General features: G+C 43.5%; 1 protein-coding gene across 2 annotated transcripts in view; it reads right to left on the reverse strand.

Annotated features, from left to right (window-relative positions):
* The window catches only part of DOCK2 (dedicator of cytokinesis 2), a 677,690-nt gene that overhangs the window by 5,246 nt on the left and 654,779 nt on the right, over positions 1-17,665 (reverse strand). The window contains exons 48-51 of one of the 2 annotated variants that reach the window (XM_066591098.1): positions 16,747-16,874; positions 8,318-8,498; positions 2,601-2,721; positions 570-712 (exon numbers count right to left, since the gene is read on the reverse strand). In XM_066591098.1, coding sequence (XP_066447195.1) covers positions 570-712; positions 2,601-2,721; positions 8,318-8,498; positions 16,747-16,874 — 573 coding nt within the window. Of the gene's footprint in view, positions 1-569; positions 713-2,600; positions 2,722-8,317; positions 8,502-16,746; positions 16,875-17,665 lie in introns of both variants that reach the window. The other variant, XM_066591097.1, reaches the window with a different exon arrangement.

The raw sequence follows: 17,665 nt of genomic DNA on the forward strand, positions 1-17,665 counted from the left end.
TAAAAACAAGAGACCTTTGGTGTTTTTCAGCCCCGATCCCTAAGTACCAATGACTGAAATGTGCAATTGCTCTTCCGCTAAGTCCTGCTATTACTGGCGATAACACCGGATCTTGGTGCTTTTTTATATTGCTGCTTTCTGCCAGCAAACCTGAAGCCGTTGTTCACCAGAGAAATGTCCTGTAATAAAAACTTTTTCCCTTGACTGAGTAACCTTGAAGAATCTACGTGACCCCCAAGCATTAAGATCTGCCTGTTACTTACCGGTCTTACCGCTTGCTACATCTTCTTGTTTTTCATAGGAACGAGAACACATTTTTGGGTCAGTTGAATATATAATTCTAAGGAGGGTAAATGGAGCTTTTGCCCCTGGATCTGCAGCTCTTGGGAATAATGTTGTACTTGTTTCCAGAAACACTAATCTTTCTGCTAAAATACTTTGTGTATCCTCTTGTAATAGATACTTTTTGGTAATGCATGATTTGGGGTGACCAGTCATCTTATAACTTGCGTATACACATAAATGCAGGCTGTTATCAATGGGAATTCTCATATCTCATCACTACTCACCATTGTTTTAAAAAACTGATTCATTTTGCTTTTTTTAGCAATCCTCTTGTCCAATTCCAGAGAAGTTGCATTTGGTTGGCTCATCCTGTGGGGCGGCATCTGGTCTTCATATGTTGGGCCATTGGCAAGTGATAAAGTCAATGCTGTAAAATAAAAAATAAATGAATGCAAGCCAAACTACTTGTAATCTAGGAATAATAATGCAGAAAACACATAGATATATGTTTTTAAGTGAACTGTATAAACATACAATAAAAAACTGAAAAGATAATTGTTTCTCAAAATATAAAGTTCATTTGGAGGGGCAGCAATAGTCAGTATACAGTACCAACGGTACTACGGAGCATCAGAGTGTTGATAATAGGTCTCCTCTATAGCAGTTCCCGTCTGCACTATACCAGGAGGCAGGAAACATTATCCTACCTTTGCAATACCAGCCAAAGACTCCATCCTGCCCCAGCATCATGGTAGCCAATGCCTTTCATCCTACAACCTCTTCCAGGCTGTCAGCCATAGGCCCTCCACCTGCAGCATGTCCCGTTTGCTCAAGCCCTTGTCTTTGCATGCACCCTACATGCTCTGCCCTCCATGGGAGCTCTTTTCCTCTTAGAGGTGCTTTCAGAGACCTCTGCTAATCTGTTGGGGCCCTAAAGGGCCCTTTCCACCAAACAAGGTTCGGGCACATATATGGCCCTCCTGAAGGATTGTCACATCACAGACATACCTGATATCAAATAGATATTAGAATAGCTTATTTGGGTTTCTTTTTAATTTCCTGTACTTCCCTCACTTTTTTTATATCTTAGATAACCCCTTTAAATACTCCTGAAAAGAGATCTTCCCTGTTACCACTTCTCCATTGTAAGAAAGTTCATGCACTATAGCTTTTATCTAGAAAACCCCAGGTTTGCAAGTTCAATCCCCGCACAGTTCAGGTAGCTGGCTCAAGGTTGACTCAGCCTTCCATCCTTCCGAGGGTGTGCGTGTGTGGGGGGGGGGGAATAAATACAAATTACCTGGAAGCGCTACAGAATAAGTTGGCGTCATAAAAATAACAAGATTTATTTCTTTATTTTTTTTTATCTGATCAGATTCTAAAATTGTCTGACTCCCGTTACCCTGACTTCTACTGCTCTCCGGACAAAGACCAAGAGTGTTTCTTTCCAGATCTTACACAATGCTGCTTGAGAATTCATCTGGAATTCCCCCACATTGCTGATACACTCTTATCATTGTATTAATATAAGCTATATAATCTTGACTTACTGTCAGGTTTGAGGGTCTGCAAAGGCTTTCACATAAATGTAAAGCGTGTTTCTATTTACTGCTAGCAAGGTCTTTAAACAGTGAGGTGCTGAAACCTAAGGCGGCTATTACAAAGCTCTATAAATTCATTCCACAAAGGTTGAAGTATCACTAGTTATTTCAAAAAGCTTTCAATATATCATAGTCATGTCAGACATTTTAATTGGTAGGTCCGGGTGCTGATATCCTTGCGATCATTGAAACAAAGGGGCAGAAGCACTCATCTGAGCATTGGGTCAATTCGGCTATAATTGAAGCGGTGGACGGATGTCACCAACAACAGGGACATGTGACTACTGCAACCAATCATTGGCTCCCTTCCACTGGTTGGGGCATCATCACCACTGCAGCAGGCAGTAGAGAGCAGGGGAGGATTGGGCACCATTGTAGCGAAGGTAGATCAGGTGAGGCGAGTATATGTTTTATGTACTTCCAGCAGATTTCCCAAAATTTATTTTGCATGGATAACCCCTTTAAGAAATACACTGTATTACCACTAAGGCAGGGAGGGTAGGAGGTGAGTGGTGCAAGACATTGGACTTCTGTTTTTGGTGTTCTTTTTGAATCCTTGTGTTAGCAAGCTGAAGACTAGGAGTTACCAGGGTGCGGCTATACTCATATGATATCATGCGGCATTATCTGGACGTAACTGATCTCATGGACACGATTCTGGACTCTGAACTGTGGGTTTGTGCTCGTCGCTGCGGCAAAGCTATTTCACGTTACCTGGGATCGTCGGCATAGAGCGACTCGCAAAACTCATTTGCTTGAGAACAGAAGTGTTTTGTGGCGCGGCTACGTGATCCGAGAGGTTGGTGTCACTCATAAACTCCTGCTTCCTCGACAGCTGCAAATAAATAGAAGCACAAATACAGTTAATAGCGGGACGAGAATGCGGGACTCATATCTGCAGCGTGTTACATCTGTAACAGGAGCAGCAACGCTCTACTATGAATGTGCCACACAGCGGACACCAGTGGTGGCCAATAAACCCCACCGACTTATGATCAGAGCACCTGGGCTGCACAATTCCTAGGCCGGGATCACATGACCGTACGGTAAAACGCTGTGTAAAATTTGCAGTGTTTTACCGGCACAGGGAACTGCGTGTCCCTGCGTATTGCCGCGCTCTTACCTGTGCATTAACAGCATATTTGTACGCACTCCGTCAGGCACTGGCTTCCTGGTTTCTTTTTCTTTTTTACTTTTAACGCGTGTTTCCTAGCAAGATGCATAAAACCGCTGTACACACGCTATCTACTGCGCTCCGAAAGCACCCATAGCAAACAATAGGGCTGTACACGTGTTCAAAGCGGTAAAACAAAGCAAGCTGCATTCTTTTTTACGCACTTAATTTGAGCAGCAAATATACGCACGTGTAAAAGCATCAATGTCAAGCAATCTACTTTCATTGATTCTATTCACCGCGTATTATGTGCGCATACACGGAGCTCCTAATACGCAATGAAATTACGCTGGGGTGAGTCTCAGGACTTACTCAAACAAGCGCATTGCGCAGAGAATAGCACCCATTGTTTAAAATGGAGGTATTATCACTTTCGCAAAATGTGCGCTCAAAAAAACATGAACGGTGCAATTTCGTGGGGAGGTTGAAAGATCCTCACTTTAAGGTTGCACGGCCTTTTAAATCACGCCGCTGTGAATGGTCCTCAGCACCGCATAAAGTAGAGTAAAAAGCGCAGATAGGCGCGCGATAGCACAATCACAGCACAAAAAGTCACGCTATGGTGAGTGATTCTGCTTGCTCTTACTGTCCAAAATGCTGGAATCTTAAACATAACCTAAGACACTTCCCATTAATCAGCTGCATCCGGCATCACAAGCGTCTAATCGAGCTGATGTCATGGCTCTTGGCCAGAAGACTGCTTTTGGATTCGAGGTTTCCTTAAAGGCTTTCTCTTTTTGCTGTTATACAACGGTGCCATCTGCTGGCAATAGACAGTAAGAATACCCTATTGGATGTCTTCTGACATTGGAGCTGTACAAGCTTCAATCAGAATGTAGGAAGAGTTCAGACAGTGGATTGGAAAGGGTTAAATCTAACTAGAGCCATTACAGGCTGTCATCACAGAGGTGCAAAGAAAGTCCCAGGTTTAAAATCAGATATTTTAATGAATAATGGAACCAAAGGAGCCCCGCTAAGTACTAGCATATGCAAATCAATACAACTTTTGATTCTTTCTCCGGTGTCCAGTGCCTTTTTGTAGGATAGTGTAGCTATGACCTGGGGTGCTTTTAGACCGATAATTGTTCGGACTAAACGCGAGCCAACGACTGAATGATGAACGAAAATCACTTGCATTTCATTCGTCATTCATTTAATGCAGACATAAAAACCATTATTGGCTCGTTTACTCAAAGTTCGGCTTAAACAGTGCTCGTTCAGTCCCGCTCATTCGCTTATACAGGGGCTGAACGATTCTCACTTGGAAGAGCCAGCGATGCATCTGCCTGTCTAAACAGACTGCACGAGAGCGAACGAGCTGGCGGTGATGTCAATGGCTCGTTCCAGCGAGAATCGGCTTGTCTAAAAGGTCACTAAGGTGACTGCAACACTAGACAGTTGTTTAAAAGAAAAGAGTAACGAGGCCCCGTCTATTTCTGCATATATTCCTGGAAGCAGAGTCACAAAAAACAGCAAGACTCCTTTCAGACACGAAGATTTAAGGCAGGAAGAAAGGAAAAGTAGAAAGGGAAGGCCTCATTTCTATTTTATGACGCTTCTGTACCACGGCATCAAAAGCTGCATGTATGAATGTAATTCTACAGGCGGACGTGTTGGTGGAGCTGCAGATCACTTTATGGCCAGTAGATGGCAGCTGAAGGAAAAGAAAGAAGATACACAAGTAGGAAATGAGAGTCAAACCTGTTTGTGGATGTGTTCACAGCTGCGCCGGAGGCTCCGCAAATGATGGACAAGTAGTGCAGCATGAAGTACTAGTATTTTCGGTAAAATGACATACATCATGACAGACGCAGATGGACCCCACTTTAAGACATTGATCTATTCCAACTTCAATTCCATTTTTTTCCTCCCATGATGCAACACAAAATCAGAAATTCCCAATGCGGACATGAACACAACCCCCTAGCAGCTAGGATATATAAATACATATAAATACATATATATATATATATATATATATATATATATATACATGCTGTGCATGGGGCGTGCTCAGGAGCTGAACTCACCCCGTACACGGCGGGTCTCTGACAGCTGACGCGCACACGCAATTACAAGGCTGTTAATCTTATGACTGCTGCTAACAGTTTTGACAGCAGCATTTAAATGTCCCAATCGATGAGGATTTAAGTGTCCCAAACATTTCCCCTCCATCTGGGGAGATTGTGAGGGTCCCATCCTGGTGTCATGGCATCCTGGGGACCCCAAGGCTGCTATGATCGTTTGCCTATTAGGAATGTGCCTGTGCCATGTATTTAATAGGTAGCCTGGTAAAATACAGTATAATGCAATACCACAAGGTCACAAGGTGAAGTCTGCTATGAGGACTAATTAAAATAGTGAAAATAAGTAAAATGAAGTGTTTTTAATTATTCTAAAAAATGGAAAATATTAAAAGTAAAAAAAGAATAAAAATTATTGCATCAAAAAAATATAATAACCCTTGGTCATCAATCAACCCTGCCTATCGCATATGACCTCTACCCCATGCACCCCCATACCGCCCCCACCCCGTTTGCTTCCTAATAACCGATTTCCACATGTAACTCCCATACTGCCTGTGTTCCCCCATGCCTCATCCTCCGCCCCCCCTTGTACCTCCTGTATTGCCCCCACCCCATTTGTTTCAATCTGATTGTAATTGTAGTATTGCCTGTGTTCTCCCATGATTGTAAGCGCTGCGGAATAAGTTGGCGCTATACAAATAAAGATTATTATTATTATTTTTGCATTTACGGCTTAAACAGAGGACTGTGATTTCATCATGTTTTGTTGACGTGAAAATCGTACTCGCAAAACGCGACGATGCAAAGCCATTGATTTCAATGGTTTCGTTTTCGCGGCTGTGCTTCTCGCGCAATATTACTATGCGCAAGAAAAATAGTTTTACTACGCGCCTAAAAAGATAGGGCAGGACCTATCTTTCTGTTGTTTTTTTTTTCTTTTGGCTCACGCGCTCTAGTGTGAAGTTTGAACCGTCAGAAAAAAAAGACTTTTGACAGGTTGATGTGCCAATATGCCCTGTAGCAGCGAGCGTATTTGCGCATGCGCCCGTCTGAAGAGGCCCTTAAAGAAAGATAAAAAGAAAAGGAAAGATTGTGTCTCCGAGTCTGTTTCAGTAGGAAGAATTCTAATGAAGATTAGTTTCCCTTTAATCGTATCAGCCTCCAGCAGGGGGCGCACACACAAGTGACTGGAGGATTTGTTTGGCTGCTTCCAAGTGCTTAAACAGATAGGTGTAGGAAAACTACGCGTGAGAAATAATAACGCGTGAGAATCACACTAGTCAAAATGAAACTATTGAAATCAATGGTTTCATTTCGCACATTTATGGGCGTGATTTTCACACCCACAAAACCTGACAAAATCGCGGTCATCTGTTTAAACCCTAAGGAACCGATCACACAGGATGGAATATGACACAAGATGTACCCAAATCTGGTAGCCTGCAGATTTATGTGCAGAATTTACCGCGGCTTGCATACATCGTGCTGCCTATTCCATCCCGTGTGAACGAGCCCTAAGAGATTCTACTAATGGTAGCCGGGAAGAGTGACGCCTGCTGACTCAGCACAATCATCCTTAATTAATCTAGTTCTCCGACACACAGAGAGCTGAACGCTGGAGATCTGCAACTGGACGCTTGGAATCCCCAATGTGCTCCAAATATTCATGAGCAGAGTCAAAAAGGAAAGAAGTAAATCAATCCTTAAAGATCCTTGTAAGAAATTCCAGCACCAGATGTTACTGATCGGCACCTGAATAATATAGATGCGTTACGTACATATTTTGCTGTAAGGATAATGAAAGTGTAAGGCCTCCTTTACACGGGCGACACAATATCCCCGCGCAAAAATCGTAGGGATATCGTATTGGTGGTCCGTGTGATATCACGACATTTACATGCGGCAATACCGCGATTTTATGGCGCTGCAAAGTCGCAAATGGTGCTACAAAGTTGCACAACTTTGTAGCACCACTTGCGACTTTGCAGCGACACAAAATTCTATGAATGGCCAAGCGCTACCTGTGAATGGCTGAGTGCTGTGACCAATTACAGGCTGCACTTACAGTAGCTGTCATTCAATGAATGGCTGAGGGCTGCCTGTGACTGGCTAAGTGCTGAGCCAATCGGATACAGCCCCCCACCTGCTGAAACAGAGGCAGAGCAAAGACAGGCTGGACGTGCCTGAGCCCCGTCAGCTGAGGAGAGATGAGTATAAATATTTTTTAGACATTTTAGGGATGGTTTTCAGGGAAGGGCTTATATTTAAAGCCCTTCCCCAAAAATCCCTGCAGGGCTTGCCGGCAGCCCATTGCTTTCAATGGGACTGCAGAAGCGCCGGTCCCATTGAAAGCGATGGGAAAACATTGCGATTCTCTGCCACAGCTGTGACAGCTGTGAGTGCTGTGGCAGGGGATTCTTTACTCCCCGCGGGGAGTCCCCTTGTCACTGAACACTGATAGGGGGCTCCCTGCGGGGAATATTTACACACACCACAGACCTATGGTGCATGAATGTCCTATCTTTTACACGTGCGCGCGTTTGCACACCTGTAAAACACGGACATGTGAACACATCATAGGGAACCAATGTTTCTAATAGACGCGTAGTTTCACGCTCGCCTGAATCCACCCTAAGGCTGCTTTCACACCTGCGTTAGGGTCAGTACAGGGTTTCTGTCTCTCTGCTCCATTTTTGGAGAAGAGAAACTGAAGTAAAACGGGTGAAAAAAACAGCCATTTTTTCCCTATTGATTTCAGTGGGGTTTCAAACAAATGGAAAGCACACAGAAAGGCTTCCATTTGCTCCCATTCCGTTGTTTTGGATGTAAAAATAACTCTGCATGCTGCACTATTGTCTCTTCCAAAGAAACGGAAACCTAATAGGAGAAGCAAACTGAAGTCTTTCTGTCTATTCTGTCTATACTATAGGGATAGTATCAGTGCTATATGTATGTTTTACTTTAGGAATGGTGTTGTTTTTTTCTACCACAGTGCTTCTAAAGAAAAAAGTAAAGAGCTTTGGAAATACTGAACGTCTGTGTCTACAGCTCCCATGCAGACTTCTGTGTTTCCATAGTAACAGACTACAGAGAAGCCTTGTGTAGTCTGATGCTGCACTCCTTCCCTTACATACAAGGACTGACACATACATAGATACATGTAAATGTATAGTAATTTGTACTTTCTAATACATTTTTACAGTTTTGCAAGAAAATGTTGATGAACTCACTCGCTTTGAGTCTGACAGCGATACTTCAGAAGGTGTTTTTTCATCAGCAAATACAACACTGCCTCTTTTATTTTTCTTGCGGGATCTGCGCAATTTCACATCAGGTTCGGTGGACCCCGGAGAAGGCTCTCCTTCTCTTTCAGGAGGTTTTGACTTGGACATAGACGCATCAAGATCAAAGCTGCTGAAAAAACATAATAACTTTACAGTCATGTATTATTATTCCATATTATATTATTATGGTGCATTAAATGTTTATACCAGTATCAGGTGCTACGCCGGACAGCGGTCAAGGCAGAGTCACCGGAGCAATGCAACAATTAAACCTATGCGTTGTTTGTGTGTGTCCAGATCTAGAAACCTCCTGACAATGTGACAGTTATTACTATATTACATGTGACCCATGTTTAGGCTGTTTTTTCAAGCAGATTTTTAAAAATTATCTTCTTAAACCGTATGGTATTCGACTCTTTGGTGTTTTTAGGCAGTTTTGGTGAACTGATGATGAGTATTGGAACAAACTGTCAAGAAAAACGCCACATTTACAACAAAAACACTACCGAAGAACAAACTGCATGTAAAATATGAATTAATGCAAATAAGGAACAATACCTCTGCAGCGCCACCTATAGGATGGCAGCATTCCTGCAAATCAATGTCCAACCCTTTATACAGGTCTTTATAACACTGATTGGAAGTATGGATTATGACTTGGCTTTTCAATTCTAATCATTGTTATAAAGACCTGTATAAAGGGTCAGAAATGCTGCCATCCACTAGATGGCGCTGCAGAGGTATTGTTCCATCTTCCTTATTTGCATAGAGGAGCAGCATGGCCTTATAACTCTCCTCACGTACCTTCTAGGTGCTCTCCTTAAGGAGAGACAATACCCCTCCCGACCCAAATGTGAACTAAAACATGGACGTGCATCTGTTTCTCACAGTTGTGGGCCTAATGGACCAATTAGTTGCAACAAAAATGAATAACAGAATGTGCGCCATTGTGTGGATAGAGACTAGAAATGAGCAAGTATACTTGCTAAGGCTAACTACTCGAGCGAGTAGTGCCTTAGCCGAGTATTCTCCCGCTCGTCTGTAAAGGTTCGGGGGGCGGGAAGCGGCGGGGGAGAGCGGGGAGGAACGGAAGGGAGATCTCTATCTCCCTCTCTCCCCCCCCCCCCCCCGCTCCCCCCTGCTCACCGCCGCAACTCACCTGTCACCGGTACCGGCCCCCGAATCTTTAGAGACGAGCAGGAGGATACTCGGCTAAGGCACTACTTGCTCGAGTAGTTTGCCTTAACGAGTATACTCGCTCATCTCTAATAAAGACTAATGTTTTCCTATTCATTGATAGCCAACGTCATACTGCTGCATTTTTAAACAAAAAAAAGTTAGAAAATAACAACAAAAGAGGCCACAAAACTCTGACCAAAACGTTATAATCCGCATTTATGTACTAGTTTGTGGCAGTTTATGGAAAAAATCATCATCTCTCTTAGCATGTCTCAAACATCATATTACTTATACTACATCCACTAAAAGTTGAAAATGACGTGTAAGAGTGGGTGTGGTCTCCATATGTGTAATGCCGCTTTAAGAGGAGTTTATACCAAAATTGTTCCGTGTTTTGCGTACCGTAATACAGAGCTCATGTAAAAACTATTTATCTATTCACATGGTTGCATTTTTTAAGTGCATTTTTTTTTCCAAACGCAGCATGATGTATTTGTGTCTGTTAGTAATAAATTTAGCACAAACCACTTCAGTATTCGTTTTAATTTTTTAAAAACCAGCATATGATAGCCAGCTTTATAAATTTGGGCCTATATGTAATTCCAGCCTAACGTCTCATGTCCATGGGTGGATTGGATTCCACATGCGGAATCCAACCTTGCCCGCGGCTGAGGACACTGCAGATCTTTTGCTTACCCATTCAGGTCTTCTATTTTCTTCACTGTGGGAATGTCCACACACAGTTTTGTTAGGTGGACATAAAGTGAATAAATGGGAACCAGCATGTATCAGTTTTTTTTTTTTTATCCTCCTCTACACTTTTCCATGTCATTTACTATGACGTTTTTCAGCAGGTCTAATAGGTTTTTTTTACTACCTTTGATGTAATAATTATCTGCACCCATATTTTTTGGCCAACTTATGGCCAACTCTTACAGCCATCAAGTAGTCAGTGCCTAGCTGGCATTAGTTCACTTGGTCTGTCATCTTCGCCTGTGTCCTTCAGCCAGAACACGTAACACTAGCGGTTAAAAGTGACTGATTACATTGACATCTAACACTGAATGCAGGTTTATCACTATTAGACCGTTGAGTTTTTCACAGAATGTCTTCTCTTAACACAGTTTGCTCACTTAATGTTAATGCAGTTTTTCACTGGCAAACTGATTATTCCCAACCGTATTTTCCTAAGTAACCGATTCCCCCGCTGGCAGCTAGCGCGCTTCTGATGGGGGTTCCCTGTTAACCTCTCGTACTAAAATCCCTAAACACTACAATTCTCACAACATTCTCTGTACTTAAAAGACATAATGAGCGCACCTTGAAAAAATAAGATGTTAGCAGGAAATGCTAAAGCAAGCATAAATTATAGTAACATAGTCTATAAGTCCTCCCTCACATAGGCGTTTGCAAAAATGCTGTGTTTATTGCGGTTTCAGCAGCGTTGGCATGCGTTTTTGACAGCGTTTTGCCTCCAGCAAGAGATTGCTGTGATTGGTTCTGGAGAGTGCGGCTCAGCCAATCAGAGTCAGTGCTCAATGCACCAATCACAGCCAGTCATTAAATGACAACTGCACAGAAGCCTGCAAGAATGCTAGAAAACAGCAGGAGGGACCCGGTGGGTGCCTGCTAGATGAGTATTGCCTTTTTTTTCACGTAGTCTAGCTAAGGCTTATTATCGTGGTAGGTCTCAGGGGAAACACGTTGTCAAAGACGATGTACCAAGTTGTAGCGCATTTTCAGCAGCACTGAAAACACTGCCATTCATTTCAATAGACGACGCACAGAGTTTAAAAACACTGAAATGCCTCAAAATAGAACAGACAGCACTTGCAAAATGCAGCATTTTAACACTTGTCTGAGAAGCCCCATTGAAATGAATGGCAGCGTGGTACAGCGTTTAGCACAGCGCTGAAAACATAGCATTAAACGCTGAAAAAAAACGCCTGTGTGAGGGAGGCCTAAGAAGAAAAAGACTGCTGACTAGATAGTTCAGCCTAATATCCTGCAATGTTGATCCAGAAAAAGGCAAAAAAAGCCCTAATGAGGTAGAAGTCAATTTTCCTCATTTAATGAAAAAAATCTGTTCCCTACTCCAAGTCTGGCAATCAACTCTTCTGAAGTAATTAAAGATTATAACATGTAATATTGTTACACTCAAGAAAGGCATTCAGGCTTCTTGAACTCTTTTATCAAGTTAACTGTCACTACGTCCTCAGGCAAAGAGTTCGATAGTCTCACTGCCCTTACAGTAAAGAATCCCCTTCTATGTCAGTGTAGAAATCTTCTTTCCTCTAGATGTAGAGGTGCCCCCTTGTTACAGTCACAGTCCTGGGTATAAATAGATGATGGGAGAGATCTCTGTATTGTCCCCTGATATATTTATATATAGCTACTAGGTCGCCCCTCAGCTGTCTTTTTTTCTAAACTAAATAACCCCAATTTATAGAATTTTACATTCCTGTGTATAAAAACTCCCCTGCCAGCCATTCTCTATATGAACACAATTAAAGCTGCTTCGAACAACGTATAATTAGAGTTACAAGCTTAGTTCTGAGGGAAGCCGCTGACATTCACAATAAAGACAACACAACCCATGGATTATAGAACAGACAATAATGTCCTTATGTGAGGATGCTTCTTTAATAAAAGGTGAGGTCTTGTTAACCCATAGGAATTTTGAAAAAGGAGAACATAGGGATTTAAATAAAGTAGAAGATAGATATATAGTGGCCCAGAGTTTAGGGGTCCCCTCCATCACCTCAAAATGTTTAAGTAATGTTATATATATATATATATATATATATATATATATATATATATACACAAATGTGCTGGAGGGTAGAGAAGGGTAATTCTAGCAGACAGTGGTTGTGAAGAATAAATGTGTATTGAATTATATGTTTTAACTGAGTGATATAGGAGATCTAATTGTCACAGCCTACTAATTTAATTACTCCCGAGTCAGCTAAGTGTCCTGTCTGTCCCAGGAGACACAGCCCTATTGTCATAGCTAGTCAGCCCAGTTAAGGGTATTGACTTAAAGGGGTTGTCCGGCCATAAACATTAGGTCTCATTACTTCTGTTTGCCCATTACAATGCACTTTGTAATATACATTGTGCATTGTAAATTAGGCAAACAGAAGTTATTCACTTACCTCTTGGCTGCCCCCCCCTGTGTTGCTCCTCGGTTGCCATGGTTCCTGGTTCCGACAAGTCTCTTCTCCTCTTCTTGTCGGGACGACCGGGGACACGCCTCTCCAGCACAGCTCTGCGCATGTGCAGAAGAACTTCAGCCTGGGAAGCTGCCTGCAGGGGAGGCGTGTCTGCTGGCTCTTCAACTCCAAGGTAAGAATGAGAGGAGGGGCGGGCTCTCGTGGGGCGGGGGAGGAGGGAGGGAGGGGGGAGGATGGATGGATGTGTGTGTGCAAGTGGCTGTCAGAAGTCCCGGGAGGGGGGGGGGGCGGGAGCGAGCGAGCGGCAGTGATGTGTGTGTGTGCAATGTCCAGGAGACCCGGCTGTCAGAAGTCCCGGGGGGAGGGGGGAGGGGGGGTGCTGTTAGTGTACTTGTGTGTGGGCACTGTAAAGGGGGACTCTGTGGGGGAGGTCACAGGGGGGGGCACTGTATAGGGACGCTGTGGATGGGGGGCATGTGGAGGGGGGCTACTTTGCAGTGCAGTGGGGGGGGACTCTGGGGGGGGGGTGGCATGTGTAGGGGGGGTACTGCGGAGGGCACTGTGGGGGGGGGAATACTGGGGGGGGCACTGTTGAGGGGGGACTGTGGAGAATGCTGTGGTTGGGGGGAATGAGGGGGGCTACTTTGGAGGGCACTGTAGGGGTGACACTGGGGGGCATGTGTAGGGGGTACTGTAGAGGGCACTGTTTGTGGCACTGTGGGGGATCATTAGGGGGGCACTGTGGGAGAGTGCACTGTGGGGGGGGTCATTGTGAGGGGGGGCACTGTGGGAGGGGCACTATGAGGGCATGTGTGTGTGGGGAAATGTTTTGTTTCACTTTAGCAGGGTGGGGGGGCAGTAGGTAGCCTTGCAGTGGGGGGCTGCAGGAGAGTTCTCTCTCGGCTCTCCCCCACCCCTCTGCATTCACTATACACAGTGCTAGTGTTTACAGTCATGCCAGGATTTTATCCTGACATGAGTGTATAAAGCAGTCTCCCCTGGCCACACCCCCTCTGATTATAGTATGCAGCAGGGGGCGGGGCCTGGGCGGGGAGAGACTGTAGAGCAGTTCAATAGAGGTGGGCGTGTCATGGGCGGGGCTAGGACATGAGCTTTGGGAGGCCATGAAATTTGCTTGGGCCTTCTGGAGGAAACTCCCGAGGACCGCTGTCCAGGAAAAGAGTGAATGTGCCTGGACCCTAAAAGATGCGTGGGAAATGCATGAGTCCGGAGAAGGAGAGAAACCACTTGGAATTGAGAGACGTGTTAGTGACTGGCAGTGGAGAGAGAAAGTTACCAGGAGAGAGGGGACCAACAGATAACTAGGACTGCGGCTAAGTAATCCCCTGGGAAGCCTCCATGTTCCAGCACTATTTCTAAGGAGTGTTGTTCTATGGTAAGACTGTTACATTTTTCTATTGCTGAGAAGAGAAGTTAAGTAAACGGGTACAGCTGAGCATTCCCAGTTCCTATTCAGAAAAGTATACTTTGTGTGTGCACTATTTTTATTTCCTGGAATGGATGTCGGAGTGATCCACCACAGAGGATGGAATGTTGGAGTCACACGTGACAAACACTGGACTAAAGGTAACCATGGTTACTATGCCTGTGACCTCCCACAGCAGTAACCAGATCGGGTCCCGAGTTACCCTTAGGGAGGAGATGGTAGAGCCCTGTGACGAGGCTAACACTCTACCCCACTATCTCCTTGGTTGGGGGCCTGCTCCTCGGACGCTGAAGATATATATTGGCACCATTTGCATAATATATAGAATTTTAGACATTAAGTAGGTTTGTAATAAAGTCTTTCTCCCAATCCATGAGATTAATGGAATGTCATATGACTTCAGAAGGATATTAATTGCAGATAAAAGGGGGGTATCATTTAAGTGAAACAGATCATCAAGGCTTTTGGAGAGATGGATACCTAAATATTTAAATCAGTGACGGGGGGGGGACAGTGTTTTTAGCTGCAATATTTTAAAATGAGGAAGTGGAATATTAAGATTTTTGGATTTGTTAAAATTTACTTTTAGGTTAGAGAATTGGCCAAGTTGAGTGAGAAGTTGGGATAAACAAGAAAGGCCTCCGTCTGGGTTTGTGGTCAGAAACAACAAGTCATCTGCAAATGCAACTGCATAAGTATCTAAGCTGCCTATCTTAATTCCTCTGATCCCCTGACCTTATCTGACGCACTGAAGTCAGCGCTCTATTGTTAAGAAAATAGGGGTTTTTTGCATGTTTAAAAACATGCAAGCAAGAAGTTAGACATTTTTTACAAATTGTTTTTGTTGAAATTGGGGTCTATCAGTAAAAAATAGAAAACACCCTTAAATATGCCACACCTAAAGGATGCACAGTATGGAAAATCTGCTACAAGGGGAAGATACTTCAAACAAAAAATGTACTGGGCATTATTTATGAAAAGTGCGCTTATAAACAACAGCAACCAATTGCAGCATAGCTTACATTTCAACACAGTTGTGTAAGAAATGAATACTGACTATGATTGGTTGCTATTAGTGACAAGGACAGTATGTATGTTAGCTTTGATAAATGAGGACTAATTTACTATGAGGACTTTCCTCAATGACTGCCAACCAACATCTGCTTGTGGCAGTTTATAAATCTATATTGTGTTGGAATGCACTCTAAGGGCTCAGTCAGACAGGCAGTTTTTGCTGCGTATGTTATTTGCGTTTGTGATCCGCATCTATTAGAACCAATGCTTTTCAATGGCAGCAGTCACATGTCCGTTTTTTACCGATGCACAAAAATGTGCATTGGTAAATATAGGGCAGCGGATTTTAAAACGCAAGTAACTGCGGTATTCAGGATTTTTTGAATGCGCAGCCCTTGGATGCTGTCACATCAAGGGGTTTCACCTTGTGGTCAATGGGGCCAGCGGCAGCCCCATTGACATACAGAGAAGATCGCTATCCTCTGCCACAGCTGTGGCTGAGGATTTCTTCATCTCCGTGGGGAGTCCCCTCATCACTGAGCACTGTGACAGCATTGTCACAGTGTCCAGTGACAAGGGGACTGGCCGAGCGCTGCCTGTGATTGGCTGTGTTGTGACCAATCACAGGCAGCTCTCAGGTGTCATTCATTGAATAGCTGAATTCTGCCTCTGATTGGCTGAGCACTCAGCCAATCAGATACAGCCCTTTCAGCAGGGGGGATTTTAAATCCCTGGCCGTTGAAAGAGATTCACAGCAGTTCAGGGAGAAGATGCGGCTGGATGCGCCTGAGGGATGATCATCTAGGGATGATTTTCAGAGAAGGGCTTATATAGCACAGGCTCCATTGAATTTAATGGGAGAACATTGCGGTCCTCTGCCACAGCTGTTACAGCTGTGGCAGAGGATTGTTTCATCTTCGCGGGGAGTCCGCTTATCACTGGACACTGTGAGAATGCTATCACAGTGTTCAGTGATAAGGGGACTCCCCACGGAGATGAAGAAATGTCACAGCTGTGGCAGAGGACCGCAATGTTCTCTGTATGTCAATGGGGTCACCGCTGCTGCCACTGGCCCCACTAACCACAAGGTGAAGCTCCTGGATGTGATTAGCCAAGCGTGTTTTTTTTCAGTGTGACGCCCGCTTCGGTCACGTGAATTTTTGTGCGTTTGAGTTCTGTGCTAAAAAAAATGCACAGCAAACAAACGTCCATCTGACTGAGCCCTTAAAGCATATTTCCACCTTTTAACATCATGTTTTACATCTACAATCGGATTCATTTCCAAATATTCTCTATCTTTGGAATGGTTAGAGTTTTTCTGATACAGAGCTCCAAACCCCTCCAAAAGACTTTCTGTTGGGACTTGCATAACTTTGGACTTATAAACAACATATTTTACAGTGAATATCCACCCTTGAACACCATTTTTTTATCGAATTAGGTCCAAAATTCTGTGCTGATTTCTGATGCAAAGATCCAAATCCTCTGCAAAGACATAAAATGATAGCAGGATATACACATGTAGACCAACTAAATCTATGAGGAGCTGGACATCTAACCTTTCTGCTGCAGCCTTGTTTGGAGTGTTGCAATCTGATGTTATTGAAGACATAGATATGATAGACATCTGTCTGTAGGACCGCAACATAGATCTTGGCCTTCCCACTCTTCCATCATCGAAGTCGGGCTGCAAGAGAAGTACATTATAAGGATAAATTATATTACATGTTCTCAATTCTCATGTCAATTTTACAAGACAGATTGAACAAAATAATATAAGAAGAATAACCGAGCTGCCAATATCTAGCATTTCGTTCAATATAAAGTAGTTAAAAACACTATTACTATGAAGGGTACAAGACTAAGCTCCAATCATTTGGTCGAAGTGGTGGTGTTGCATTCAGGCCAACCATCTGGGCAGCACAGCTGGTACTGCTGTCACGGGCCCGCTGCTGCAGCTTGTTCATCTCTTGGCTGGACTTGCACATTTGTCAAATAGTTATGTTGTTTGAATTCCAAATAATCCTGCTGATCGCTCTGGTGCACCCCTTCTGCTTTTTATTGGACTAAGGCTCAAAGGCATTCTTTGTGTATGGTGTCTGGTGTCCCCAATCTCCTTCTATCATTCCTGTACTCTGTCTCTCACTACGTCCCCTAAGCTTTTAACCAGTGAGCAGATGGTGACAGCATGATGTTTTGTAATTTGGTAAGCCTGTACTCTATTACTTTTTGTGGTTGTCTTGACTGTAGGGATGACTAGTACATGTTTGTTGCATGAGCTTCTATTGGACAAAAAATATAAAGAAAGAAAAAACAAATAATACAGTAGAAAAAAAAAAAAAAACATCACTGCCGATCTAATTAACAATGGTAGCCCCTCCCCCAGAAAGCTAGTATTATACTGTACCTCCCATATATCAAAATAACCATATTAAAAGAAAAAAACCGCTTTAAAGTGATAGAATGTGCAATTTTATA

This window comes from Eleutherodactylus coqui, chromosome 2, assembly GCF_035609145.1.
Source record: "Eleutherodactylus coqui strain aEleCoq1 chromosome 2, aEleCoq1.hap1, whole genome shotgun sequence".
Taxonomy (NCBI): Eukaryota; Metazoa; Chordata; class Amphibia; order Anura; family Eleutherodactylidae; genus Eleutherodactylus; species Eleutherodactylus coqui.